Below are 27,625 nucleotides of genomic sequence, written 5' to 3' on the forward strand. Positions count from 1 at the left end.
GTATCGTTGCATTTAGAAAATGAAAAACAAACACACATGCATTGAGTGGCGAACAAAAAAAGCAAAAAAAAACACTTTATTGTAATGCAACCCTACTGTACCTTTGTAACACTATTGAACCATCAATCACTGCGTTAGAGAGGTGTTGATTCAAGTCTGTGGTCATTTCTGAGGCTGTAGTTTATGGTGTTGAGTTGTATTATATTGTAAACAGTTTCTAATATGTTTGTTCCACCATATGTAAATAAGATGGATACAGTATTTGAAATACCTCTGAAAAAATGTAGTCCAATACAACACCAGCACACAGGGCACCTCCAATGCACCACAGAACTGAATTAACCCACAAATAAGTAAGGAAGTATTTATTGTAATGCAATTGTATTCATTCATTACAGTATAATCAGTAGGTATGTGTATAATTACATGCATTTGTTTCTCTGCATTTGTCAAATTGTACCCTTATTCCAAAATAGATTGCCGTGTGTTCCTACTTTTCCTTTTCATGCAGCTAATCAAAAGGTGAGGTGCAGGAACTTGACAAAAGACGAATGTTGGATGGTCAGCGAGGCAGAGTGGCAGTAATTTGAACCAAGGCTTTGCAATTTGTATTTTTTCACAGCAGTAATAGGCTCTTCTCTCACTTTTCCTGCCATAGCAATTTCCACTGCCAACAGCTGTCAAGCCCCTAAAATCAAAATTAGTGCCATGGAATTGGGCCTTAATGAAATGGCCTGCTGGATTTACCTTAAGGAGCAGGGTGGACAGTCAATACTAGCCTCGTCAAAACCCTCTCTCTGCATGCTGCGGCCCCATTAACGAAAGGAAATAGTCTCGAGTAAATGTATTAAGCACTACTTCCACCTTCTAATTATATTTTTCTCCTCCTCCCTTCATAATTCATTCACTCTTTCATTAGTTCCTAATATTGAAAAAAAAAGGCTTTTAACTGGCCTGTCTGTCCTCATGGGGGCAACAATTATTTGTCACAATGTATTACAGGTATGTCAGACATGTCCATGTTGTATATCGGGGATAAATGTAGTGTCTCACCACGGCTAGGATGTGGAAACATATTTCCTTGCCTATGTTCATAGCAGAAATACAACATTATGTCCATAATATCAGCAGAATAATGTAGCATAAAGGGTTACACCATGGAATCCAGAGCTGTGTGCTTCCCACCGCCTCTGCTTCCTATAGAAAGACGTGAATGTGTGCCAAGGCCCAGTGGAGGACACAGGGCCTTGGTTATTGACTTGTAAAGGAGCTGGTAGGTGAGGGGTCTTGACAAGACATGAGCGTCTGACTCTCTTGTAAAGCTGTATCTGATTTCTCTGCTAGTTGGCTCCCCGGAGAGACCCGCTCTACCCTCTGTTGATCAGACTCTCACTCACAGCTGTATGGAAAAACGCAGCGATAAAAAGAATGAAAGAGTAGTTTTGTGAAAGGAGACGCTCTTGTTGTGTATGCCATGATTCCCTCTTAGGGTGAGAATGAGAGCGAGGGAGTAGGAAGCAAAGGAATCAGCTACTAGGTGAAAGAGCTGTAGCCAAGAGTACATTTAGTATCTCAGTCAGTATGCCAGAAAAAAATTGCATTTGTGTAGGTGGGATAGCATAAAAATAAGAGACAATTGTATCAGCAAGAGGGCAGACAAAGCAAGTATCAGCTAGATCCTCACTCCTCACAGATCTGACTAATTTATGAGGGTAAACTGCGCTGACACAGAGAGAGAGAGAGAGAGATGCAGGTGGAAGTTTTCATTGACTCTCCAGAGCAGGCCAAGCCAAAGCCCCGGAGGGATCTCTCTCAGTTTGAACTTTATCAGGGGCTACGCTTAATCAATACACTATCGGAAAAAGAATTAATTACTAAAGCAGAATAAAACAGCTGCATTTTAAACCAAGGATTCATCAATGCTGTTCTGCTCTCTTGGTTACAGCTCAGGTGTCAGAGGATCATTTTAGCTCCATGTAATGAGGAACTATGGGAGTTTACCCCAACCGTCTGTCCTCCTCCTCGACCTCTCTGTTTTTGACCCCCCCCCTTCCCACCAACACCCAGTTCCTATCCCCTACCTCGTTCCTATCCTCGACCTCCTCACCAAGATATTTTCCTTCCCTTCTTTTTTTCATTCCATTTCCTACCTTCTCAGCTGTTTGTCATCTACCTACAATAATCTCTCTTTTTTTGTAAATTTTTCCCTCTTCCCTTGCCCCATCCTTAATAGACCAACTGTATTCTACACTCTTCACACCCCAACCCTCCCCCTGCCCCCATCCCACTACATTCCCTTCCCACCAAATTCCTGTCTTTGCGGGTATGGGACGAAGGGGTATTAAACTTGAAATCTCTGGTGCGAATGCTGACTGGAACGGGACATTCCCGCTGCTGCAGCCATCAAGCCGGACATTCCTCCGCTCAGGCTGGGACACCGCTGGTGTTGCGCAAAGAGGGGGGCATAAGAGATGGGGGAGGTTGGTGTAGGACGTAAAAAAACAACACACAATGCTCAAATGGTGAAAATAAATATCATTTTTTTTGTGTATAAACTCAATGGAGTGTGACAATCAAAGGAGAAGATTGGTTGGAAGGAAATGAAAGGCGTATAGTGAAGACATTTAGATACTGGGAGACAAACAAGCCACATAGGAAGTATCCCGTGTGTCACAATAACCTTGGCCACGCTACTGCACCGACCACTGCCATCCACCCTTCACAGCCCTTGACCCCAGCCCAAAGCTTGTAAATGGACTGTCCTTGACTCCCCTATATTGGGGGATTTCAAGGCAGGTTGAGAAGGGGTTATGGGTGATGAATTGGGTTTTTAGTGAGCTCATTAGGAAGCCAAACAGAGTTTAGACTGGTGGAGCGGGGCAGCAGCGCAGTAATCAGTTCTGCTCGCTTTGTTCCCTGCCTCCAGGACATTTGTGTGAAAAAAAAAGAGAGCGGGGAGAGAAAAAAACTTCATGGCATTTTGGCTGATGAGAGGGCTGCTGAGCAGAGGCTACAATCTGATGGTTGACTTGTTGATTTATAAACCTTTTAATCCATTTACTCTACCAACCCCCCAGCTCTGTGTAGAAACCCCCATCTCTGCTAAACTCTACTTTGATGCCACTGTCCATCAGGTGTGGTAAAGATGTCTGCAATAAATCCAAGTCGTACTTCTTTCTCGGTATGAAAACAGGGAGTTGGTTTGTTTGGTTTTGAATTGTAATTGAGGGTAGAGAATCACCGCTGATGCTGTTGTCATACATTGCCTCAAACAGTGTAAGCTGTTCTGAATCACAAAACCACACTCTGTTAAAACTAGCAACCAGCACACAGATGCTCTTTCTGGTGGTTTAGGTAGAAGACTTTGATATGCAATAGTTCCTAGCGGGATTGTAAAACCATTTTCTTTCTTCACTAGCAGATGGATCCATATGATGCATGTGCACGCTCTCCATCTCTTTGTTTTCTTTTGCTCTGTCTAGTCTCTTTATTCCCTGCTTTCGCTACATTATCATTCCAAAGTAGAGCAACCCAGTCATTTTTACAAAGCAAAAAGTGTGGAAGCAGCTTATTTTACTAATGATCATGCTTGTTTCAATTCAACATAGCCCCACTTGCTTTTTGGAAGTACCTATTCTTTAATATTTAATGCAGCATCCAACCTTAGGATTTTTAGGTATGCTTCTCTGTGGGCACCCAGCCCTGTTTTTCCACAATTGTAAATTATAGAGGGTGTAGCATCAATATGTGCAATTTTAACCACTAAGATCAAGAATAGCTCCATTGTACCATATTAAGGAAGGGATAAAAGAAGGACAAAGTCTGGGTAGACAGAAACACGATTTGGACAGGTGCATTGGCAGGTTTGTACATTGGTTTATTAAGAAACAAGGGATGAACCGTGATTACCTGTGAGACCAATTAGCCCCATTCAATTTGGAATTTAAGAAGAGCAGTGGTAGTGTTGGAGCGCAGGGGGAAACGGGGTGGAGTTGTCACGGAGGCAGAGAGTGTGAAATGTCTGGTGGAGACCCAAAGCCCTTCATTAGCCACTGATCCCTGTCTGCTGAGTGAGGAGCAGTCATGGGCATCACAGCTCCCTTTTAGTTCCCCCAAAAAGAGCGGGGTGAAGGGGTGGAGGGTAGCTCCCCCGTCCCCTGCAATTTAGCCCTTTGCCATTCATGCAAATTGGGTCCTGACATCTGCAACAGCCTGCCTCCTTTCTTATATACATCTTTATTCCATCTCTTTTCTTTGGGTCTTTTTCCTCCTTGAATAAAGAGTCTTGTCTCAGCTGACATGCATTCTGTTATACATACTCCACATCTGTGTAAAGAGTAGCACTTTTTTGTGTGTTTACATACACATATATATATGTATGGAATAAAACAATCAAGATCCCAGGATATAAACAATCATTGTGCAACCCTAAATGTCCCAATTTACGATGTAATAAGAAAATTGTTGCAGGTAGAAGGTTAATCGCACCAATAATTAATTCAGTATAAAGCCTTGGATGATGTGCAAACTCTGTGCACCCAGTGTTAAACTTTAGGATGATAATCTTATGAAAAGATCAAGAGAGTTCTAGGCAGTGACTCTGGAGAAAAGGAAGTAACCAGGCAGCCTGCCCCCCCCCTTACTCCCTCTCCCTTCTGGACAAACTACTCTTCTTTGGCTCCAGGGGAGAGGCTGAAAGGGGAGGGTGGCTTTGCGCCAGCCCTTATTTTGGATTAAAAGGTAAAATAGCCTAACTGGCTGTTAAAAAACAAGTTTTACCTCCAACCTTCACCCCTCCCCTCTCTTTCTTTCTGCTCCCTCCACTTCAACCTCGCCCTCTATGGTAGGGATGTGCACAGTGGGGTCAACACTGTGCCTGTGAGAGGAGAGAGGCCTTGTATCAGTACAGAGGTGATAGTTATCTCCAGCATTCCAGGGATGACAGAGAGATATCTGCCTGATGGCAGGGTTAGGGGGCTTAGAGAAGGGGCGGAGAAGGGAGGGAGGTACAGGAGTTGTTGAGCAACTACCCCCCACTACCTCCCTCCTTCCTTCCCTCCCTGCCTTTCTTACTGCCTGACTGCCTCGCTTCCCCACACATAGAAAAAACCCATCTAATTAGAAGCTCTTATTCCACTTCATTTAAGGGAACACTTAATGATGTGTTTTTGGGGGGAGACAACTACACATTACTTCTCATGCAAAAGGAACCACTCAGTCGTTGCACTCAGGATGCAGATACAGCTGTGTTTGAGATGGAGGTTTGTCCTCATTTCTCCCGGGTGTCATGGCTATTGGAGGAAAATGTGGGAGTCCTCTCTCTTTCACCTTTAGCCGGTCGGTGTCCTGGTGGTAACAGGGGGTGGTGTAGAGGAGGCGGGTAGTGACATGTGAGTTTGGCAGGGAGACTTGCTGAAGGAGAGAGTTTGTTGTAATTGCTCTGACAGATTTTAGGGCTGTTAATGACTCCGGCCTGAGCGCTACCAATTTGTCAGCATGCTTGCTGTTTACTAAGCTGTTGTTTTATGGTCCAGTGCAAGGGGCTGCTGCTTGTTTAAGCACAGATCAGGAAATAATCAGCGTAAAACACTGGCTGCAGTGGTGCAGCCACACTAAAACAGTTCTGTTTAGAGCCCTCATCTACTGTATGGATCTGAATGAGCGCAGTAAGCCATATGGTGTGTGGTCACACTAGGACACACACAAACACACTGATGGGTTACTTACTGTTAGAAATTGGATGCTCAAGTGTGTGTTTTATCATTAAAGGGATTATGTTCTACTCGTTAGCACTCTGTATGTTACGTAAGTGCTAAGCATATTGCTAGCATGCGGTTATAGCCAGAAGACCTGTAATCCCCATCGGCACAGAGCAACAGAGGGCCGGCCATTCCACTAGTGTGAATAGAGCCTCTACGCGTTTGTGTGTATGTGAGAGAGATTGTGTGTGCGTCAAGAGCATGTGGTCCCAGAGCCGACAAAGACCCCTTCGTAAATCCAGAGTAAATAAAAGGGGTAACCAGACGGACAAAAGAGGAGCCCCCACTGCTTCTCTCATTCGCTGCCATTTGGGGGACTGAATGTGCTAAACGCCGCTTATGTTGGCTGAAAAGTTGAGGAGAAAAAGAGGGAAAAGGGAGGCTCTAAATCCCCCCTCTTCTTTTCTCTTCATTCTCCGCGGCCAAGCCTGCAGGGCTAGAGGTGGTGTAATAGGAGGGTGTTGGAGGGAGGGTTGGAGGATCACTGTGGTGTGCTAAGGTGGAGAAGGCCAAAGGAGCTCCTGCTACAACAAGCCTCATAGCTCCTGTTCTCCGTCTACACCTCTTTCCTGCTCCTCATGAGTTTCTCTTTTCTCCTCATTTGGGTGAGCTAGGGTGAACATGCCTGACTAGTTTGAGCTGACAGGGGGTGTGGGGGGTCTGTTGTAATTAGTCACTTTAACCACAGCTTCCATAAGCCACTGCCTCTACACTCTTGCTTCATTACCCTGAAACAAATGCCGGGGCCTCCCAGTGCAAAATCACTGCACAGCCTTTAGAATAATACACAGACAACATCTAAAGCTTGTCTAGAGGCTTTTTTCAGTAGGTGTTTTAATAGTACAGGGACCAATAAGTCAGGAGTGTTATTTGATAACTAACCGTGACTGGGTTTGAATGTTTTCCAACTATTGACAAGCCATTATTCATTCATGCACTGGTATATCGGAATGGTAGAGCAGCAAAGGGAGGGCGTACTGATGGTGCCGAAATATGTGTTACTCACGGCCATTTCCATAATGCTTCCAGGGCTGACTAGACCTCAGTGGCTCCCTGAGGGGCAGGGTGCCTCCTAGACATGAAGCATGATCTCTAGAGTCATTAGGACACCCTCTTACTCTCAGCAGACACTGTAGGACACTTTGTGCTTATCCAGTTCTTTGTGCAAGAAATCCTGAAGCGACCCTGAATGTGCCAACATTAGATAAGCAAGAGTTGCAGTATGTTTACAGTCCTTTCCCAACCCGTTAATGAGCTCAGCCCTGAGACCAATTTACTCACAGGGAGATATATCTGAATGCATTTTTAATAACCACCCACTGGTGATGAGAGAGGGAATGTATGTGAGCGTAATGTGCTCTTGGACTTGGTGCTTGTTTGTTTGCTCGTGTTTTCATTCACTCTCTCGCCCTCATTGCGTCTGGTCATTGTCTTCCATCTCGCCTGATTACACCTTCTCGGTTTCTGTGCGTATTAAAATAAGCACAAACTTTCATTGCAAACACTTTAGGTCAAGATATTGATGGAGTGGGTGAGGGAGAAAGAGAGAGGAGGAAGGGGGGCTGTCTTTTTTCCATCTCCAAGGGCGCTGCTTTTCCAAAAAGTGCCTGGGGCTACACTCCAGCACCTCGGCTCCCCTAGGCCTTTCGGCTGCCTCCTAATAACCAACCCCCATCTGTGTCACATGGCCAGATGATGGGACGCTTCTACATGCTCTGCCCTGCACTTTTTTTTTTCCCCTATTTTTTTTTTTTTCAGAGTGCACATCCACACAGGTTAGAATGGCAGAGTTGCCAGGGAACAGTCAGAAGCCATTAGCGTTTGGGACAATTTGCCCTGCAGCGTTCCTTCTCTCGCTCATAAGAAAGGAGTGGGGGTGGATGCAAAGCACCAGCTCTCCTTTAGATGTAATGAGGTTGTGCAAGTTGGGTCTTCTTTATTCTTTTTCTACTCCTTCTTTTCTTCCCCCTGATTCTTCTTCTTCTTCTTCTTCTTCTTCTTCTTCTTCTTCTTCTTCTTCTTCTTCTTCTTCTTTCTTTCTTTCTTTCTTTCACTGTCCAAACTTGATTTTCCTATATTCTCTGAATACCCATATTTCTGCATGTGTATATAAGTTCAAAACAACTATTAATACTGAACACAAGATTTGTGCTTGAATGCCACATGTATTGTTCTGTGCACACATGACAGTATCCATGTGCATGTGAGAGAAAGACAGAGGGAGAGAGGAGCTGAAAGCCGCGGAGTCTGGTTTCACCCTTGCGGGCTAGGGCAGGAGGCAGCAAGCATGCTGGGTAATGAAGTGACAGGTCAGTCTGTAAATACGCACGGGTCGCTCTGGCCCTGGCCAGGGGGGAGGCTATCGCATTGCAGTGAAAATGGAAACATCAATAAAATTAATCTGCCAGCCTTTTGGCCACTGTGTGGTTCCATTGGATGAGCCTGACTGCTCACAGCAGGAGAGGGATTTGGAGACTAGCTCGAAAAATCAACACAATCAACAACACACCTAGCGGCACACAAACAAACAACCAAACTGTGTATCAACATTATTCAGTGAAGCTCAAAAGCACCGCAACAATGGGAGGGTGGTTAAAATTCACAGCTCACTAGTTGTTGTTATTGAAGTTGAGAAAGCAAACTGGGGGAGTTAGACTTGACTTCCGTCTGGGTCACATTTCTCAGGAAGCCCCTCACAGTCAGGGTAGGGCAATGGCCAGACCAAAGTTTATTGTTTTAGGCTTTCCTGAACAAGGATTCGTACTTAGCCTGGGATTTACGGCATTTGCCACTAATGAATGCCCATTCTACAATTACAACACCCCTAGTCCGTGTCCCCATTCCCATATGTCCTTCAGAGGGGCTGTTGCTTCTTTAACTTCACACAGGGAGCGCAAAGTCGGCACTTCTCTGTTTTCCTCTTTCGTGTGGCTCTGCGCTAATGATGTGGAAGGAAAACACTGTGCACAGAAAGAAAAGAAAGACACAGAGAGAAGAAAAAAAGAGAGGGAAAAACAAGGGGGAGGAAAAAGAAAGTGGGGAAAGTAGTCAGAACTGAGGGCCCCTGCTGTCCCTGTATTCTTCATTTATTTTGCATTTGATTACGCTACCAGTCGGATCCTTTTTCTTTCCCCCTTTTTAATGTTATTAGTTCAAATATTTATGCGAGATTAAGGCTTGTATAGGTGGTTGTGATTGACGCCTCCCCAAAAACAGGAGGACATGCAAGTCTGAATTTTGAGAACATCAGGGTCCTTCTCTGCCTTAGTGGAGGAGTTTTTCAGATACATAATTTAGATGCCCTCAAGGAAGGCTTTCAAGGCATTTGTGCCTGGGGGCAAGAAAAAATAACTATGACTGTTAAAAGTAAATCATTTTTGCTAATGCACAATTAATGCTGGGGAAGAGGAACAAGAAAAAGGCAAAGGACAAAGATGGAAACTTCGATTTAAAAGAGAAATCGTGCCTGGGTTATGTGCATGTTTTCCTCTTGAAATCAAACGCTGACGGACATTAATGCAGGCGAAGCCGCCGCTGGCCTGTCATGCTAATCTTGTGGCGGAATGGGGAGGGGTGGCTGCGAGGGAAGGGAGTGAGAGAGGAGAACTGAGAGAGTCGGGGCTTGGGCTGGGGTGGGGGAGGCAGACAAGTCCATTATTGCATCAAAGTGCAACAATAAACCACCCCAAATCACATCCCTACTTTAATACTCATGCGTCTCAACTCCTTTGAGTTTTGTTTGTATGTGAGTGTTTGCCTGTGCGCACGCAACATGAATTTATGAATGTACTGTATATGTCTGCATAACTCCGTCCTGTCCCCTTTGGCTCATTTCAAAAGATGAAAAAAAAAGCTCTACATTATGTCAAGCATGCAAATTTAATTGAATTAATGGCATGAGTCCGAGCCTCTACTGTACTTGAAGGCTCCTTGTCCTTTTTTATTTTTTTTGTCATTTGCTCCATTTCTTACTTTCCTTCTCTTCTTACTGCAGAACTGGAATGGGGAACCTAGCGTTTCAGCATCCAACCATAACATTAGAGTTATTAACCCCTATTCCCCTCTCCCGTGCTCTAGGGTATAGAACAACTCTGCTAGGCCTCTGTGTAAACCCTTCGCTCGCTGTACAGGCCTTCCTCTAAGGCCATCTAAATCCCCCTACCTCCATATCTTCACTACACTACAACACTGGCTTTGCTGCGGCGATTCTCTAGGCCTCAGCGCAGTGCGTTTGAATTCCTTCCTATCTGTGGTATTTGTCCATTTATCCGTTTTTCATGAGCCTTAAACTCAACTTTGACTGTCTGTACTTCTGTTTCAGCTCTGAGAATTTTTTTGATCCGTCTATATATATATTTTTTTTTGTATTGTATTCTGAGTCAGTGGTGTTGTGTGGGATGTTATTTAACCCTGGGTTTTGTTTCCGTCCAGGAGATGGCTTAGACAACAGCGTTGCATCGCCTGGCACAGGGGATGACGATGATCCGGACAAAGATAAGAAGAGGCAGAAAAAGCGTGGCATTTTCCCCAAGGTGGCCACTAACATCATGAGGGCGTGGCTGTTCCAGCATCTCACAGTAAGCACAGCCATTACTTTTTGGAGATACACATGTATGAAAGCAACCCAGGTAGAAACACACACACACACACACACTCATACACACCTGTCACACAGTTGTTGAGTGACGGATGCGCTGCAATGCTCACCTGTCAGCCACCTGTCAGAAGGACACAGTGACCAGGTCAATCTAATCAGTTTGGACTGTTTACTCTGCTCAGCACACTCTGAGTAAGAGGGAGATGGCCCGACAATTCATCACATTTACTCCAATATGAGATGCACTGTTTGTTTGGCCTGAAGGAGAATGTTTTTTTTCTGGGGCAGATTAAGAGAAGGAGTGCTAGTTACTGGAGGGATGATTGCGAGCATCAAGGAGGGTAACAATTTATATTGAGTGCACAGATTTTTGAAATCTGATCACTTGAAATCAAACGTATTTTGTTATTTTTACAATAACTCTTGTGTAGGTGTATTGATGTTATGGGTACAAATTTCTAGCGCGACAGCTGTAACTTGCAGTTTTTTTCATTGGAATGAGCGAAATACTTAATCTATTCACCTTTTGATCAGTTTCACATTTTATAATCTAGTTGACTTGGTGACATTCTAGGTTATGATTGACGTTGAGATGGCACATGCTAATATATTTCTCCTCCATAGCTTGAGAGGAAATTGTTTGTTTGCCAAACAGTTCAGTCAGACAGCTCTGACATTGGCTCATTTACTTCATGGCTTGGATTAAATATTCAAATGCCACAGTAATTCAAACATACCCGTAAAATGATGGAATGCTCTTAGCTTAGCTGTTTTCTGTATGTGACAAGTCTGCTTTTCTGTCCGTCTGTGTGTGTCATGTATAAGGGGATGGACCACATGTCCCCCCACTAATGTCAGGACATTATCAGAACATCAGGCTGTATTGATTTTGCTACACAGGTCAGATTTCAGAAGGAGGTGGCCACACCATGACACATAAGCTGCTCACTGACCACGTGGCTCCCTGTCCCAGTGAGATGGAGGGACAATGTAGGGGGAAAGGTGAAGTGAAATAAAAGAGAGAGAGAGAGAGAAAGTAGAAGAGATGTAGTTTAGAGCTTTAGCCTTATGGGTCATCCACACATTGTCAGAGTGTGTCTCTGTGTCCGGATGCCCTCAGACTTTTTATGAAGACTTGACTGAGTTTTGGGTTTTCAGTTTGCTGTGTTTTTCTTGCTGTGTTTTTCTTGCTGTGTTTTTCTTGCTGTGTTTTTCCTCCTGTGTTTTTCCTCCTGTGTTTCTGTCCTGCGTTTCCCTCCTTTGCCCATCTACACACCTGCTCTCAATCAGCCTCGTTAGCCCTCATGCTCCCAGAGTTGTTTCCAGCCAATCAGCTCCCTGCCTGTTTTCCTGCCTAATGACCTCATTCCTCTCACCTAAGCTTCTCGCCCCATCTCTCCACCTGCACATCATCCCCTCGTCAGAGTAGTTTGTATTTAAGTCCTCTGGTTTTCAGTTTAGTCTTTGATTGATCCTTGTCTTTGTTCCCCTATGATCAGTAGTAAAAAGTTATTTCTTCAACTTCCTATTCCCTGCAGTCCCCTGCATTTGCTTCCACCTTCTCTTCCACTCTTCATGACACACATTTAAGAGGAGGGTCAGGTAGCCCCTGTGCACCCTGTAACCCCCCCCTCCCTCCCTATACCAGTACACCCCCCTTGCCCAAAGCCCTTCTACCCTGATTACCTAACCAAATGCCCAAGTAATGTGTGGCCAGCAAATACGGCCTAATTGAAAGGGCTGTAAATCCATTACATATTGGTCAGGGATAATCAGGAGTGCTTTAATCACTTTTATCTATTCAGGAGCAGTGAAGCTGCAACAGCAAAGCCCTGAGCCTCGCAGGCCTTAGCGGCTCCACCACGCTAGTCTGCATGCTTATTATTCTCATCATTATCAAAATGACTTCACAGCTGTTCACAGCTCCATCGTTCCCTGACTGGAGACTTCTCACCAAACCGTCCAGACCATGCTTTAATCAGATGCTGAGGGTGGGGGGGTGTAGGATGCCTTGTTTGTGTTTGAAAGGGACAAATGACAAAGGCAAAATGTTTTATTAAAGTGAAATTCAAATACACCTTATGTAAGTTAAGACTAAATATTTCCTCATGATTTGGCATCTTCCCTGGCCTCACACAGCTTCAATGCTCCCCTCTGCAAAAGATGCTGAGAGAACGACAGAATTTCACATGCAGAGCTTTTTGGAAGAGTTGCCAACAATTTTCTTTAGAATTGTTTTAAAATTGAATTCAAAGAGTGGAAAGGAAAGGGGGTGGGGGGAGAGGGGGGCACAGGCGCATTTTTTCAGAGAGCTGGTTAATTCAGATAGAGCAGAGCTTTCAAGGCCCTCTGTCCCTCTCTCCTTTATCACATCCCCTGCTTGTAGATGTTCTCTCCAATCTTTATTTGTTTCTTTTGTGTAAAGCCCTGGCCAGTCTTGTACAAATTATAATCCCTCCCTTTTAACCTGCCTTCATTTCTCTACTGAGGAAGAGGACTAATTGAATTATCCCCCTTCTCACAATCCAATTCTCCCACCCATAAACTCTCTCACACACACACACATTAGCCATTCTCTTAATTTGTTAAGCAAATGTATTTGCCAGTGCTGGATGCATTTGTACAAGGGTGAATTCTTGGGGACTTTGGCCCCTGAATGGCCTATAGCGGCATTCTGCCATTCATGCATTCATTAACTGAGGGGTGAGGAGTGAAAGGAGCGCCCTTGTATTTTCCTCAAACTGCGGGGCCAGCATGGAGCTCCTCTTCTATGAGCCGCAGGGGTCTCTCTACATATGTTCTCAACATCCAGCTATTGTCACATCTTCTGAAAAGCTCAAAAGGACAGGACCCCCCCCTCACACACCAAAAAACAACACAGGCCAATAGTAACAACTGTTGGCTTTTGGATTCAGTATAACAAAATTGCCCTCTCCCTCTCCCCTCCCACCCTCCCTTGCTTCACTCTGACCTCACACTCTCTTGGGAGAAATCACAAGATGGTCTTCTTGACATTCACATATAGAAAGTTACCATCAACCCTACCGTGCCAACATTCCAGCTGAGGGGAAAATACAGCGTTGGTGCCATAGAGATCTCACAAAATATGCAAAGATTCCACAATTACTCTGTGGAGAAGCTGTGATAACTCTGACGTCTTTTACATTGAGCCCATATGGACATGCACTAGAGAGCACGTGAGCTGGCAACCTTAAATGCCCCATATGTAATTGGCAAACAGCAGGACAGATCAGCTGGTGTTAGCTGGCAGAAGAGGGTCAGGCAGTCTCTCCACTCCCTCCTTCTATCATCCCTCTCTCTCTCTCTCATTCTCTCTCTCTCTCTTTCTCTCTCTCTCTCTCTCTAATACCCCCCTCCCTCCCCAGGAGTTTCTGGATGTCTTCCAGCCACATTAGGGGAAGGAAAATCCCAGACTGTTGGTATAGGCTTTTCAATACTACAGGGAGATTATGTTATCAGAAAGGTAAACTTCACTGTTAGGGGTAAAATGTTTTACTGCACTTCAAAAACATGGTCTACAAAATTCAGGACAAGAAGAGGATAGGTAGTTAGAGGGAGTAAAAGATAGTAGGAGAGAAGTTCTTTTCTTATTGTCGCTCAAGGCGATGCCCTTTTTTTTTGGGCCAAAGCAAACTCTAAAATTTACAATTAGCCCCTTGGCGCCCCTGGCCTTCCTTTCCTCTTACCCCCTGCTAGCCCCCTGCTAGCCTTTACTCACCCCTGTAAAGATAAGGGTCGGCCTCGCAATGAAAACAGGAAGCACTCAGATACAAAGATACCACTCTGGGCTATGGCCTTGTCTTTTGACTAGTGTAAACCCTCAAACACCTATGAAAATAAATAGGGGACCTCAGGAGCAAACCAGGCCAGTAGAGGGGTTGGCACACGTGTGCATGTGTTACTTAAAAAGGAAGGAGGGAGGGATTGAGTGAAAGAGAGGGGGAGAGTGGTCAGTCAGATGAGTAAGTAGGTAGCCCTCTCAAGCATCAAGCGTCTCAGGTTTTGTGCCGGGCCACCCTTTGGCCTGGGTGTTTGGGGAAATTCTGTTAAGCTGCTAAGCCAGGTGTATTGGTCCCCTGGGCTCCTTGAAAGGGAAGTGATATACCCCATGGTCATTTGGAAAGTCCTTGGACTGCGAGTAGTAGAACTGTGTGTTCAGATGAGATATGAATGATTGGATGCTTTTGTAGTTATAGTAATTAGTACAAAACATGATTGTCTTTTATCCTCCTACTGTAAGTGTAACCCCAATGTGAGTATTGACTCACATAAACAGCTTTTGGACTGAATTAATAAAATGAACGTTATACCTGGAAGAACGCGAAAAGATGCCCTGTTAATGCAGGCGTTAACCAGAGTGGGGACACAGCACACTTTGTGAGGAGATGAGTGCATTGTGCTGCAAACATCATTAGACATTACTGGCAGTACCCCCCCCCCGCCCCCACTCACCACCACCACCACCACCTCCACCTCCTCTCCCAATCCTAGCCCAACATAGCATTAGTCTCCATGAGAACAGGGTGTCATCGTCAGGTCGAGCCCTCCTTGCCGTTCTCTCGACCGCCCTTTATAGACGCACATAAAAGAGCCAGCTAAGGGTCATTCACAAGACATGGGCGCAGGCAAGGCCAACCCCTGGCAACGGATGTTTGTCCCATACGATAAACAAGTGTACAAGTCCATCCCTCAAAAAGAGAGGGCACGTTGTTTGAGTAGACTAAACAGTCAGCTCTGTGGGATCCCCAGTTTTGTTTAAGCTACTCTAGTCCTTCTAATCCTTGTGTGTTGTTCCAGTACAAGTAGTATTTAACTGGTGGAGACACACATCTGCAAACAGTTTGAAATACCCAAGCCCTTTCTCCTTTTACACTAAACTGCTGAAATATGTTTATTCCATAGTTGCTGGTGCCTACTTTGGCTTTCCAGTATACAAGCCACAATAAAAAAAAAAATCATGCTTAGTTAGTTAGTTCACTTACATCTTGTGCGATTACTATTAATATTATTCATTTGTTTGTAAAATGAACTTTTTAAAGCCATAACTTTTATGAAGAAGCAACTATGTTTCAGTAATGTACGTTGGAAATCTGTTTGCTTTCTACCTCCTTAGCTTGTGTGAGTTTAGATGAAGAGAGAGGGTGGAGACAAAGCAGAAGGAGGGTGAAGGCGGGGGTTTAGGGGTAAGAACATGGGTAAGGAGGGGGGGTAAAGAGGGGGCTCCTAAAGGTCACAGAGGTGGAAGCCTGGAGGAGGCCCACACACTAATCTGTCATGTGCTCGTTTGCCTCGGAGCCCAAAAGTTAGCTCTCCAGTCACCCGTAGCAACCCAGGCGACAGTTTGGTTCACTGCCGCTGCCCAAATGTGTGACTATCAGTGGGAGACGCAGGAAAGAGTCATCACATTACTTGTGTGACAACACCCATTGCTTTGTGCGTGTGTGTTTACAAAACAGGCGTTAGTGACAATATGACAGGGTAGTTTGGTGGTGTTTAGCACTGGACTCATTGCAAGTCTTTGATAATGACTCTATGACTCTGAAGGAGATCTTTGGTGGGGGTGGGGGGGGTGAGGTTTGGTGCTTAGCTATTGTCTAGTCACTGTGTTCTAATGTTGGCTGCTCAGCGACCCTGGAAAACAGAGACACAAGCCACCTCAGCCTGCCATCTGTTCTTCCCCAGCCGGGCCACCACAGAGAGGGGCTACCACGGCACGGACAGACACTCAAACCCAGACACTCCGACACTAACCTGCAAGAAATTATTTTATTTCTCACCAAGAATCTCACCTTCACTGTCAGAACTCATAAACAAATTACCCCCTACATGTCAACAAGATGATTTCTTGTAGATCGCGAGAGCAGAAAACAGAAAGTTTAGAAGGGGGATCCAGTGACCACCAATTTTCACAGGCCGTATAATTATATGACGGGCCGTATCAACTTTGCCATCTCATTGCAGATCGGCTTTGTGGTAATTTACCAGTGTTTGTGTGTCACAGCTCTGTGGCTGAAGCCTTGTTTACAGTATGCTTTAGCATAGTAGGTAGCCGTTCCAGAGGTTTAGTGTTGCTGTGCTGTATTAGAATGTAATAAACCCTAATTCGTTTCATGCTCCGACATCCGACCTTTACACTTTGCCCCCTAATCCAGATCTGACATAGTTCCACTTCAAAGCCAACTAACACATGGAATCCACCGTCATATAACGCATGGCACATAAACCTAACATACAATACTGTGTGTGTGTGTGTGTGTGTGTGTGTGTGTGTGTGTGTGTGTGTGTGTGTGTGTTTGTGTGTGTGCGCGAGCGCTTGTGAAAAGAGCAGACATGTTTGCTTGTTTATCCACAAGATGAGCATCGTGTTATTGTGCATGTGGAAATGCAGGGATACCTGCATAACCCCAACACTTCTCTTCCCTCTACCTCATGTTCTCTCCCTCCCGGTTGATTTTCATTCCTGCTGTTTGCATCTTAATACAGGGTGTTTAATGAAGTAGCAGAAATGAGTGTTTCGCTAAGGGACTGTTTATGACACGTTCCCTCTGCGTGCAGGTGATTAAGCTGTGTGAATCTCCACAGTGTTTGCCAATGAAAAAACAAGTAACCCGCAACATATCCTCCAGTAAGACAACAGCAAGGGGAAAACAAAGGAGGAGAGTGTATGTGCATTTCATTAAAAGACATTTTACAACAGTGGTGTCCTCATGGAAGACTGGAAGCGCAGCATGAGTTTGACCGACCCCTGCAGAGGTGACTGCACGTCCCATGACCGCAACAGAATGCAAACAGGGCTAGGCCTGTGGAGGCCAGTCAGATTTATAAGCTCACAGCTCTGAAACAGTGAGTCTCCTCCATGAACACACATGCACAAAGCTGAGGAGATCTCTTTAAGGCCCTATACGCCCCAGCCTGGCAACGCCTCCCTGCCTTCAGCACAGCAGCGCAGTCCTCTCCTGCTGTAGTCATAACACTGATCTGTCGGCTGGGACCTGGCTGAGCTGACTCTACGGGAATAGGGCTGAATGACGTCATGTGTAATAAAGGACCCCGCAAGGTAGTCTGTGATAGCGCACATGCCCCCGGTGGAAAACCAAGGCTATTAAGATGGTGGTAGCTGATTCTGTGCCGTTTTCCCTTTTCTACACTTTCGGGGTTATCTTACTCATAACAAAATGTATAAAAGGATTTTGGTTTCACATCTTAGAGCGAGTTTCCTTAAATTACCCCTTACCCTTCCAGGGGTACCGCCCTGCAGGCTAGCCTCATCCCCCCCACGGTTGATTGCGGGGTTGTGGCAATAGCTGCTAGAACGGTGGCTGCTGCATGCTGGGGACCATTGAGGCCAATGAGATTCTGCTGCAGGCCTCAGAGCTGCCCCAGCATCGCTTTGATATTCATCTCACACCAACAGAAGAATAATGCAAAAGGGAAAAGGAGCAGCACGAGCGTTGAAACGGCAAACCAGGCTAAAAAGGGAGGGAGGCAAGGAAAGAGAAAAGGTTGAGGGATGGAGGCATTGAGTAGAAATCAAAAACAGACTGTGTGTTTCACTGTTTGGTTTGTCATGGGACCGTGGCTGCACCAAATCCCACTCCTGCCATTTTGTGTGATTTTTCTCCCCTCCCTTCCTACCCCTCTCAAATGCATGCTTTTGTTTTGCCCAGCTCTCAGTCCAGGGGCAGGCAGTGGGATTCTTGCACAGTGGGGTCCTTATAACTGGGAGCCATGTCTCTTGTTCTCACCTTTTCCCCCCCACTTCCTCACCTTTTCATTTTTCCCCCATTGATATCCTCTCCCTTTCCCTCTCTGAACATATGGACTGGTTTTTAAGAGAGCGCCAAGTCCACATCAAAGACTGAGGCTGAGCGGGTCAATTTGTTGCTCCTTTCCCCAACTCTTCCCCCTCCACTAGCCTCAGTGGACCCTCCCTGCACCGCAGCCATTTACCCAGAATGCTCCATTGCTCCAGCAGTTCTGCCTAGCATATATATTGAGCTGTATGTTGTTAGTGTCTGTTCTTCAAATGGAGCCAACCACGTTTCTCTGCAGCCACATCCCCCTAAGATCATGTAAGGCTATACAAATGAGCATGTGTGAAAGATAGCAACCTCTGTATCAAAAATAGCTGTACCCCATGCTGATAAGAAAAAGCAGAGGGATAGAGGAAGAAGAGAATCAAAGAAAGAAAATCAAATAAAAAGAAAAAATAAAGATATATAAATCCAAATCTAAGTAGAGCAGGCCTTGGCTCCAGATGTGAATCTCTCTGAATAGTGATTATGAAGAAAGCTAGTCCCCCATATCCCCGGGGCTGCAGCGACTGACACACAAAGCACCTCTCTAAAGCCCATAAACCAGCTTGTACAATTATTTAGATAAAGAGGGCGACAACAGCAGTGTATGCCTCCCAACCCAGAACCTCCTCCTTGGCTCTCATCCTCCTACTACTCCTGCTCCTCCTTTACCCCTTTCTCATCCAGCATAAAGATGAAGAAATGAAAAAGGGGGGCAAATGTGTAATTAGCCACACGTTTCTGAATCCTCCTTAATGTTCATTACTGAAACCAGGGGCAATTACAAGTTCAAAGGGGTTTAGGGCACCAGCAGCCCGCATAATCAGTTGCAAATTAAGCACAGCTCATTTGTCACAGCACAGCATGCACACTTATATGTGCACACGGAAACACACATGCATGCACGCTGTCAGAGTTGAGTCATAGACAGGCTGACAGGCATCAATTTCCATGCAGGCACAAATCTCAGCTACCCCAAGGCACCGAGTTAGGTCGCCCAATCCTCTTATGCCCTGATTCTTTGTTTTTAATAGACAACAGCAAACACTGCTGACACCTTCCCCTTAGCTTGCTCAACCTTATACTGTATCCGACTTGCATTCATCCTCTTATAGGTGTCCTGTTTGCTCTTTCAATCCCCGCCGCCACCTGTCCCGTCGGGTCTCCATTTTGCAGTTTTTTTTTAACCTCTATCTTCCTCTGTGTCTCTCTCCTCCCACCTGGCTGTGCCTCTGCAAACACGTGACAGTGTGTGTTTCATGTCTGTCCCCGGAGGTGTATCTCGGTTACCTCTGGGGCCGGGTCACAATGGCTAATCCTGTCTTCAGGTGGCTGTTTAGCACACTGAGAGGAGAGCTCGCAGAACCGGAGGTGAGCTCCTGTTACAGGACTCCCTGACCAGGGGTCACCTCCGACACTGTCAGAATACACACACACACACACATATACATACACATACACACACACACACACACACACACACACACACACACACACACACACACACACACACACACACACACACACACACACACACCCACATATGCGTACAATCTGGTACACACACACCAAAGTTTTCACACACAAACACTGTCACTCAAACACATTGAGCCTGCTTATCTATCCCAGGTGGCTCAGCCTTAATGTCTATCCTCCCTTGTTCTTCTTTATCTGCCTACTGTACTACTACCCTTCTAGTCTTTCTCTGTCTTCTCTCATTCCCAGATCAGCCAGCCTCTTGTTCACATTAGGATTCCCTGATATGATCTCCATGAAGACTTGCTCTAGTGGCCATGCGTTGCCTGTCCTGCCCGGCACCCTCATTGTTTAAGCTGCTCTCACACAGGGACACAGTCAGGTCTCCAGCGAATTGAATGGAGCCCTATCATGTGTGGCTCAGCGTAGTGGGAGAGACAACTCATTTTTCACTGGGGGAACGACATCCATCTCAGCAGCCAAACGCTGGCTGTTTCATTAAGTAGCCCATCCAGGCAGACAGATGTGTTCACCACACAGCCATGTTTGCCTATGCAAGAGCGTGTATTAACCCACAATCCTTTGGGGGAGATTAATAGGCTACCAGCCCCTTTCCATTGATTATCTCCATGCCATTTCCCCCTCCGTTCCTTGGCTAGATATTAAAAACTAATGAAGCCTATTAAAAAACGGGAACCGCGAGGCTCTTCACGGATCATTTTAGGTTATTTGGATTAAAACAGAGAGGGATCTCTTCAAGGCACAGTTTGAGTTGAATTAAGAAAATAAATGTGGAGAGCAGTGTCGAAGAAACAGGAGGAAGAAAGAAGAGAGAGAGTGGAGAGTGTGACTGTAAAAAGATGTGTGTTTAAGAAAAGACAACTCTACTCTGACACACAGAGCGGAGATACGGCAGATGTTAGCAATTCCAGAGCATAGCAAAGCATTCCTAGTGTTGGAACCACGTCCTAATTGCCATAATGGAGGTGGTAAGCGCTGACAGTAATGGAGTCGTGGGGATCCATCCCCAGCAACCTGAATTAGGGTCCACTTGGCAGATCCACTTCAAGATGGCCTGTGTTTTTTTGCCAAGATACCCTTGTTTTCACTGCTCTGCAAACTTTTTCACCATCTTACGTCACCAACTTTTATGTCATGGTGCCAGACGTAGGGGGCTCAGGGTTGGTGGTTGGCATTGGGTGCAGTGTGCAGGGAGAAGGCTAGTGTGGGGAAGAGGTTGTGTGAGATAGATGGGTCAGAGAGAACTGGGCGGCGAGTGAGCAAAGAGTTAAAAGCATCCATGTGATGGGCTCACCTCTGCACCAGGCCTGGTGAAAGGCGGCAGGGTGCTGTCGGGGAAAATGACTTCCTGAGACATTACCATCAATCACCAGACAGGTCAGGCCCCCCAATCCCGCCATCAGGATGGAGGAGAAGAGAGGGGGGATGGGGATGGAGGATTAGACTAGAGGGGACGAAAACAGAGAGGAAGACTGGGTTCAGGCTTGTTGGGGAACAGACTATTAACAATCTCTTTCTCTCAGTGTCTGACTGTTTTATGTATTTCTCTTCCTCTGCCTATCTATCTCTCCATGTCTTTCTCTCTTTCTATTTTCCGGTCTTCCATGAAACGGCTACCCAGGCATTCTGGAACAGCCCCTGCTGGTCAGAGTCCTCTCCTCTGCTCAATTGCATCATTAATTATTCCACAGGCAGTTGGCTAGAAGCAAATCTAAAGAGAGGAAGAGAAGTAGAGAGGGAGCAAGAGTTAGATGGGGGAGATGGGGGACAGCTGTCCAACACCCCCAGTTGGTCTTGCTTTCACTCTCTTTCTATCTCTGTCTCTTTTTTCTTTCTGTAAATGAAGGATGGGAGTGGGGAGGGGCTTGGGTTACCTCAGTGAGCGGTTGTGTTACATTCCTGAGAAGGGAAGGGGTAGGGGGGTGGTTCAACGAGTTGTTGAAAAGAACACAGACGCTTGTCAACAGCCTCCGAGCTGGGGAGCCATCATGCCTTGCTTTAGGCCCGGAGGTCAATGACCCTGTGTTGCACCCAGAAAGAGACCCAGGTAGAAAGAGAGAGAAAGAGAACCACCAAAAGCTACAACAAATCACCATATGGTACATATCACTGCTTGTCTGTGGCAGAGGTCAGTCAAAAGCTTCAAAAATCTCTAAATCCTTTTCTTTCTCTCTTCACCCATAAAACACGGTACGTGACAAGTGACTGGGTGACTGTGGATTAGCTTTCTCCAAGGAAGTAGAAGGAAGAGGAGAGGCAGATAGAGAGAGAGAGAGAGAGAGAGAGACCGAAAAAACGGCAAGCGCTGGCAGTCATGGCAAAATGGCCCATTAGATTTAAGGAGTAAAAGTTCATCAGCTTTATTAATGGGAAGGTATATAAATGAAGTATGAATTACCTGACTTTTATGGAGTGGCGAGAGTGAAACTGGAGTGTCTTATGATATAATGTTTTAGTGAGCTGCTCTGAGCGCTCTGATGAGCACGCTGCAGAGAGGAGGATGAGAGAAAGAGTGAAGAGAGAGAGAGAAAGAGAGAGGGACTGGAGTGTGCTGGGGTCCCCTGAGTCCAGCGGCTGGAAGGTTGCCTGATTGTTGCTAACATGCGTAGCTGATCGGGTTAGCTTGGAGACAGGGACGTCCGTAGCTTCCAGGCTTATTATTTGCGTATCATTAGATAGCATAGTAAAAAAAAAAATTGCTGGCACGAAAAAAAAGGTCAGCCACATCTCTGATTTTGTCGCTCTTTTACACACGTGCATGCAAACACAATCGTGCAGCTACAGTCGAACATGCATGCAGTTGCGCATGCACAAGTTATAAACAAGCATGCATGCACGCTCGCATACAGTATATACAAGGACAAGGGCACACACGGCAGTGCACAGACACACACACACACACACACACACACACACACATGCTCCCCACCATCCTGTAATAAGCGGTAAGCTGAGCTAGCTGATGGTCATCCTCCCATGGGGCTGCTGGGTGGCTGCCAACTTCCTGCCTGCTTTGTCAGTGGATAAAGCCCCTAACAAACGAGAGGGCTGTAGCTAGGCAGGCCAGCCAGGTCAAAGGTCACCTCGGCCCCCGGGCAGGATTGAGCCTAAGAGCACTACAAGGAGAGAGAGGGAGAGGATGGAAGAATGCACTTAAAGATTGGCTGCTATTAACCAGGCCTAAAAGCTATATCCCTCCCTTACCACTCCTTCTCTTCTTTTCTTTTCTCTTCTCTTCTTTTTTTTTTTTTTTTTTGGGCGGCACTTCACAAAGGCATTTTAACTTCACCTCGCATGTCGACTCTGCTTTGAGGAACATTAAGAAAGTGAAAGATCCTGAGGGCATTTGTCAGTCCACACAACCCTGTGCAGCCAGCCGCCCCTGGGTGTTGAGCAATGACAGGAGATATCTCCTTGACTCATGCACCCTCAGATGAAAGGAGAGCTCAGAAGACGTGCATGTCTGAGAGGCAAAAAACGGAATTCAGTAAAAGAGACACAACAGGTAGGGACGGGGTGGTGACTGATCAGGGCTTGGCTGGCTTTGTTCCATGGAAGTACTTGTGATCTCAGATGAATTCACCTATGGTTACCATCAGCTATGCTCCTCCGTCTCACTGACAGGGACATGATGTGAAGTGTCTGTCTGTCGTGGGCCTAAGAGCTTCTCTCACTGGCAGAGGATAGAGGAACAGGGAGACAGTGGACGAGAGAAGAGAAAATCCTTCCTTCCACCCCAGCTGTCCATTCAGAGGGAGAGAAAATTTGACATGGTTGACTTGAACACATTTAGCATCATTAGCAAACAGGAAGTGTCCCCTGCAGCTGTTTTTTGGTGGGGGAAGGGGTGTTCCTGCCCACACTGTAATGGACAAATGTTACCCACCATGTTTGCCTTTGATTTTTGACCTGAAAACAAAAATTGACATTACAAATGTCCCATGATATCTTCCAAATTGGCTTGACATTCCATAGCTGGCCCCGGGGGTTTCTTGTTTGTCCTCTGTAAGTGGTTGTGCTCTTGTTGTTGTGTCCTGAGGCTCGCTATTAGAATGTACTGGCCTTTCTCTCGAGAATGCAGAGTCTTAAAGAGACAGAGGGAGAGACTAGAAAGAAAGAGCGAGAGAGCTAAAAGAGGTTGTGGTTGTGTATTTGAATACTTATGCTCATTAAGTTAATGCACAATGAAAGGGAGAACCGTCAAGTGGAAACTCTAAGAAGCTTCTATTTGAAGAGCGAGCACACCCCCGTTTCTCTCCCTCAGTCTGTCCATCTCTCCACAAATTAATCTGTTTCTATTTCAATTGAAGATCAGCACCACTTTACATTGACTTGGGAAGTTAAACAAAGTCAGCAGAACACAATAGAGAAAGAGGATAAACTTAAAGAGACCCTGTATGTTAATATTAAGTACTTTTCCCAACAGACTTTATCAACAGGCTCTAGGTTGTAAGTACTTTACTGTCTTGCCCCCTGTGCTTTCCCAGCATTTATTTTTTTAAGTGGCCTGTAAGCTTCAGTATGCCTGAATAGTGTCTAACAACCTAGACACATTTGATGCAGAACATTTATATATATATATATATATATATATATATATATATATATATATATATATATATATATATATATATATATATATATATATATGAATCCTAAGGAAAAACAAAGCCACATGTCAGGAGGTAGTTATGGTAATTTTGAAAGCACAGAAACTATTTTTCTCCCCCGTAGGAAATGATAGGACCTGAAGAGGGTATAAACATTTTTTTTTGTGCATTTGGTGGTGTCCTTTTTTATTCCACCCATGCTAGAGGTTTTCTTAGGCCAACTCAAATTCAGTAAGTCAGTGTAAAAAATAATTGCCTTTTTACAATGTGTGCATACGTCATTAAACCAGTGCCAGTGTTTATTCAGAGGCTTAGTAGGTTCACTACACTTCAGCTATAGCATGTGCTCCCAGTGACTTTATGACTGGCAACAGTGACAAGTGGTGAGGATATGAGGTTGTTGAATGCAGGCAAAGTGGGTGGGTCTACTGCTTTGACAGGCCCACCAGGCCTCTAATGATCTGCTTATAGGCCCTAAAAGTCCCTCGCAAAGGCAGGAGACCAATTACCTCACGCTCCCAACTAGCAACATCATAGGGGATAAACGAACGGTAGGTTCATTTGTACCGAATCATAAAATAAATCTCTCAAAGAGTTGAAAAATTAAAGTTTTTTATTGAATTTTACTAGGAACAAAATCCTTTGTAGGAGGATGATCCTTTTGGCTCAGCTGTAGTCATTGCAACAAGATGTTTTAAAGATTTCTTTGAGAGCAAGTAGTGAGCATGGCTGTGTGTTGACATCAGGCATGCTGGAGAGCAGAGCAGAACAGAGCTGGGTGCCCCTGAGCACGCAGTTACCACAACAAAGCCAACAGACTGGTCTGATAAACCAGGCCAAATTCCTGCCCTCTAGGACCTGGCTTAAAGCTTGAGCGGAAACTTTGAAAGAGGGGGGACGAGAGGAGAGGAGAGGAGAAGAGAAAGAGGTGGAGTGAAGAGGATACGAGGCCAGACAGGTTAGCGTGTAGTGAGAAAGGGATAGCTGCTGGGCCCTATGGAGTATGGCAGGAGAAGGAGAGATCGACGGAAATGAGAGAGAGGGAGGGACTGAGAGGAGACGAGGCCCCCGCTGTAAGGATGCAAGGATCGTATTCCTTCTCTTGAAAGTGGAGGGGCAGCCGTGTGGTGGAAAAAGAAACCATGAACTCGATCTGACGATTAAATAGGCCCATCTCTATGGCTGCAGGCAACAAATGAGACCAGGTCCACAACAGAGTACACACACAGTTTGTGTATATAACTGTTGGCAAATTCCAAAAGATCTATGGGTTGAGTTGATCCTTGTTCGGGAGTCTTTTGCAGATTCCTGCACAGATAGTGAACACAGTTTTATTTTCTTTATCGCATAAAAGTGATACCTAAATATAATTATGCGTGATAGCATTTGGAAACGTTCCCCTAAAAACATCTCCTTTTTTGCTGGTCGATCTGCTAAGTCTGGAGGTGCATTGGGATTGTGTGGGAGTGATTGCTATTTAGCCTCATGGAGCTTGGTACAATCAGATGCCTATATCTCGCATATCCTCCAGGGCTCCTTTCTCACCCTCATCGCTCCATTCATTCCTCGCTCCTTCTGACTCCCCTCACCCACTTTACTGTTACTGTAGCTTGGCAGGCGAGCGGGGCGGTTATGCTGTAGAGCTTCTCTACAACCTTGCACCATCTCCAGTGAACATAAATTAATGGTGTAGAGCAAACAGGCTGCTGGCATTGGTCCAGTAGCTGGCTTTCAGGAGCCCAGCCAGCAATTGTTGTGGCGGGCCATAGCAGCAACAGCAGTAGTAGTACTGATGCACTGCCAACCAACCAGCCAGCCAGTCAGAAAGGCAGACAGAGAGACTTGGGGCCCTTTTGCTCTATAATAGATGCTGCGGGCCTTGCCAGTCCGCCTTGTATTTGCAATCATCACTGTTTTACTGTCAGAGGGCAGTCCTCTGAGAGCCCTTATACTTATTGTGGAAGCGCTAGAGTCTTGAGTGAGCGAGACAGAAGTGTAGTGGTATGTTCTGAATGCAGACCGTGTGAGGTGTAGATATGGATGTACTTTTATTTCCTGTTATCAGAGGTTGGCATGCAGTGTGTATGGTTTTGTAGGTTGGCATCTTGTGAGTTCTGTTTATAAGTTGGCTGTTATCTGTGTGTGTTGGGGGGGCGTGCGTGTGCATGCATGCTTGCGTGCAGTCAAGAGAGGGAGAGAGAAAGGGAGAGCTGCCGGGTTGAGTCATTGAGTCATGTGGCATTCTTGCCTGTTTTCAGACTGTTGTCAGGAAGCAGTGTAGTTCCCAGTAAAATAAAACAAACACCCCAAAAAAACTACTCCCTCCCCAACTCCACCCGCCCGAAAACACACAAAGGGAGGGAGTGAGAGAGAGGGATGGAGAGAAAAATAAAGTTAAGCGTAGAGATACAAATGCAGATGGTTTTGAAGATAGTGATGAAAAGAGAACAGCATATTAAACTTTAGTTCACACGTACTGTTCAGAAGAACTTCAACCAGTTTACTCCAATGGCATTCCTCAGTTTGGGGGTCAGCTAAGTATGAGAATAAACCAGACATTAGTGCATAACGGATTAAATAAATTAAAATTGATCTTTGAAATCACAAAGCTGCATTACTAAGCATTTTAACTCATCATAATTGTAATGTGGTACAAAAAATGATGTGTAGTTTATACTGAAATTCATATCTTCATATGTCTATGACAATGAATTTTTCTTCTTTTTTTAATTGTCACTCGTAAATCTATTTGATGTTTACAGACGGAAGTAATTAACCATATCCTTCAATTTAAACCTTAAAATCTGTCAGAAAACCACAAGCCAGATATTGCTCTGTGCATAGTAAACACTCGTGATGGAGTCAAAAACTCCACAGGATTTATTTGTCATATCTGTTTGATCTCCCGGTAATGCCGATATGCATTCAATCTCATTGTCATTTGTCAAAGAAGCCAATTGTAGCATTATTAACAACGGCGACTTGATATTTAAAATGTGCCAATCTTACGCCAGCTCAATGCAGAATCCATATTAAAATGTCATTCCTATATTTGATTGCGTTTATTTCTGACAGTGAATATTATTATCATCCTCCAGTTGCTTTGATTAAAAACAAATAAGATTCCAATCAATGTGAGGAAGGCATTTATGAAAGGAAATACTGGGAAACAATATTGCTGTAAAACTAGACACAAACTCACAATGAAGCCCAACATAAAAGCATTACTTTGAAAAAAGTTATTATATAGAATTGTGTCTATTTAGCATTTGACACGTTTTTTTTATAATAATGCTTTAAAACAAAATATATATATGCAGATTATGTAATAATAACTCTTCCCAA

General features: G+C 45.1%; 1 protein-coding gene across 3 annotated transcripts in view; it reads left to right on the forward strand.

The window, feature by feature from the left end:
• Positions 1-27,625, forward strand: part of meis2a (Meis homeobox 2a) — an 80,713-nt gene that overhangs the window by 23,433 nt on the left and 29,655 nt on the right. For 2 of the 3 annotated variants that reach the window (XM_028566088.1, XM_028566090.1), the window contains exon 8: positions 10,191-10,336. In XM_028566088.1, the coding sequence (XP_028421889.1) occupies positions 10,191-10,336 (146 nt within the window). The remainder of the gene's footprint in view (positions 1-10,190; positions 10,337-27,625) is intronic. The other variant, XM_028566089.1, reaches the window with a different exon arrangement.

Source organism: Perca flavescens, chromosome 20 (assembly GCF_004354835.1).
Source record: "Perca flavescens isolate YP-PL-M2 chromosome 20, PFLA_1.0, whole genome shotgun sequence".
In the NCBI taxonomy this organism is placed as follows: domain Eukaryota; kingdom Metazoa; phylum Chordata; class Actinopteri; order Perciformes; family Percidae; genus Perca; species Perca flavescens.